This window comes from Halyomorpha halys, unplaced genomic scaffold (genome assembly GCF_000696795.3).
Source record: "Halyomorpha halys isolate HHAL.00 unplaced genomic scaffold, Hhal_1.1 Scaffold361.1, whole genome shotgun sequence".
Taxonomy (NCBI): Eukaryota; Metazoa; Arthropoda; class Insecta; order Hemiptera; family Pentatomidae; genus Halyomorpha; species Halyomorpha halys.
Genome location: NW_027108072.1, coordinates 91,059 through 93,737, shown reverse-complemented (window position 1 = coordinate 93,737; position 2,679 = coordinate 91,059). Strand labels below are relative to the sequence as shown.

General features: G+C 32.9%; 1 protein-coding gene across 3 annotated transcripts in view; it reads right to left on the bottom strand.

Annotated features, from left to right (window-relative positions):
* Positions 1-227: 227 nt before the first annotated feature.
* The window catches only part of LOC106681710 (beta-1,3-galactosyltransferase 1), a 49,288-nt gene continuing 46,836 nt past the window's right edge, over positions 228-2,679 (bottom strand). For 2 of the 3 annotated variants that reach the window (XM_067046468.1, XM_067046467.1), the window contains exon 6: positions 229-1,020. In XM_067046468.1, the coding sequence (XP_066902569.1) occupies positions 797-1,020 (224 nt within the window). In that variant the 3' untranslated portion in view covers positions 229-796. Of the gene's footprint in view, positions 1,021-2,679 lie in introns of all 3 variants that reach the window. The other variant, XM_067046469.1, reaches the window with a different exon arrangement.

The window sequence follows — 2,679 nt, the reverse complement described above, 5'->3', positions numbered from 1 at the left end:
AGCACCAGATATGTTAAGCCAAGAGAAAAGACTTAAAAAAGAAGAGAAAAAAGGGACTAGTAATGAGACACGAGATCATTTCATATACTGCTTTATTTGGCTCCTTAATCCTATATATATACATACTGCCATTGTTGACAGGGGGAGTCTTAGGATTACAATCAATGATACCTGTATTCTGAATATAACTTATATATATTTGTTTTACTTACATGTGGAATTTTATTAATTTATTTGATACTAATACCACTTTATTGAAGTATACTAATACATTTTTCAGTTCGATAGAATGAAAGAACATATTACATGATGTTTATTCTTTATTTTTCTAGATAATTTATGGATTTCTGTCGTTTCCTTGGGCCATCAAAATTTGCTCTGAATTTTTCTCACAGAATTAAGAAATTGGTGGCTGTCATAAATCAATTTATCAAATAGAATATTAATATATACTTTACCTATGGTTTTGTTTACATTTAGGTGGGAGAAATACATTAGGGAATATTTAGGCTCGGGGGGGGGGGGGGGGGGGAGGACAGAAGAATCAGATATATCATAATCTATTCTATCAAATTTCAAACTAAACTATAGAGTTTGTAACCTAACCCCACATAAAGATACATTTGAGAATTGGTAGATATCGGACACACTTGGCTGCTCCTTTCGGATTCGCTACAGGTGTAATCGAGATCATACTATTCTTGCTGAGCCATTAGGAACCAGTGTTCTTTCTTAATGAGGTCAGATTTATCGACACGAAATATTTAACTATATACCGATGATATTAAACCGAAAGTCAAGGACATTTATCTTGGAAACTGGGTTTTATAGTTGGAGGTTTGATTCTAGTAGTACAGTTGTTCCACTGATTCCAAACTTGATATATCTCTCCTAGATCCAAATGATGATCCCTAGCAACTATTTCAGCCTTGCAGCCCATCACTAAAATTATTTCAAAATTTTGGTAAGAAAAACCAAGATGATTTCTAGGCTTGACCCCTGCCTTTGCAGCACAGATTCCTGAAAAAACCTTTAGGTTAATTATCTTTATTTCTTCATAAAATTACTTAATCTACTTAGATTTACTTAATTTCACTAACCCGACGATCTCCCACCATAATCATGGACTTAAAAGGGTGAAGATAGGAAATACAACAGCATGATTTTTCTGTAATTTGATTTTGAGAAAGATAAACCATTCCCGTACTATCTGTAATCCAACGAGTCCACATTTTGTCTGAGAGTGTTATATATACATATAACTTACGAGAACTTGGACTGAAAGACTTTTAAAAAAAAGGACAAAAGGGAAAATAATTATAACGCACGCTTTTTAGAATGATACTACCTTTATTCTCTCTGTAATGCTTCTATATGCATTATCAGTGATTATTTACATAGGGAGTTAGGATTGAGGTTGTATAGAGGCCTTTTCCTACCTTAACTCTCCCCCCTCACCAGTTTATGCACATGCCTCATAAACTTCAAAAAGATAAAAACACAAAAATAAAGAAAAACAACTAACATATGTACAGGAAATAAAAGAAAATAGAAAACTGAAAGATACACTTTTCATAACCTAAAATTAGCACACTCACTGCACAAAGAAAATAAAAATATCGCTCATTTCTGTTCCTCCCACCATAAACTTAATAAAATACTTATATCTTCTACATATGTAAATCTTTACAACTGTATACATAAACGTTATGTATAAAGACATTGTGACAATGCTTATATTTTACAGAAAGAGACAAACAGCTGGAAAAAAAAAAAAACCCAAAAAAACCTTTTGCCTTTCCAGTGTTCAGAAAACTGAGATTTCAGTGATTGTCCGAGATGGGAAACTAGAGATTTTCTACATGAACCGTCCTTCGTTTCTTGGTGGGGGGGGGAGTTACGGTCTGAATCAGCAGCTACTTCGATGTCAGCTGACTGAGAAGATCAGTTGATCGAATGTATACAAACAAATGAACCCAATAAAGCCAGTTTTTGAAAATCAACATTGGGTGGCCCCTCAACTCCGGATTCTCTCCTTTATAATAGGACCGTACAGAATGGACATTTCACAATTAATAGATAAACATTACAGATAACCTTAAAATACCAAAGGTAGCAAAAGGTAATACTCAACACGATTTATTCTTTTTTCCCATAATAAAGCACTCACTAATTTATTGTTTTTTCTATTTTAGAGGGCTCGTAAAAAAAACAAAAACATAAAGCCAGTATTTTACAGCAGATCAAGCGTATTACATCATTCTTTCTTCTCTTTTTTTAGCATTTTTCTTATATTCATATATAAGTTATATTCAGAGTACCGTTATTATTGATTATAATCCTACAGCTCTCCCTGTCAACAATGGCAGAATGTGTGTATATATATGTAGGATTAAGGAGCCAAATAAATTAGTATATGAAGTGATCTTGTGTGTCTCATTACTAGTCCCTTTTTTCTCTTTTGTTTTTCTAAATTATTTTTCTGGCTAAGCATATGTTTATATATATATATATATATATATAAAGTTACAGCCTCAGTCAGCTGTTACTTCGATGTCAGCTGACTGAGGAGATCAGCTGATCGCATGTATATAAAGATGTACCGAACCCAATAAATATAGTATGTTACAGCAGTTCACACGTGTTACATCTTATTCCTTCTTCTATTTTTTGACATTT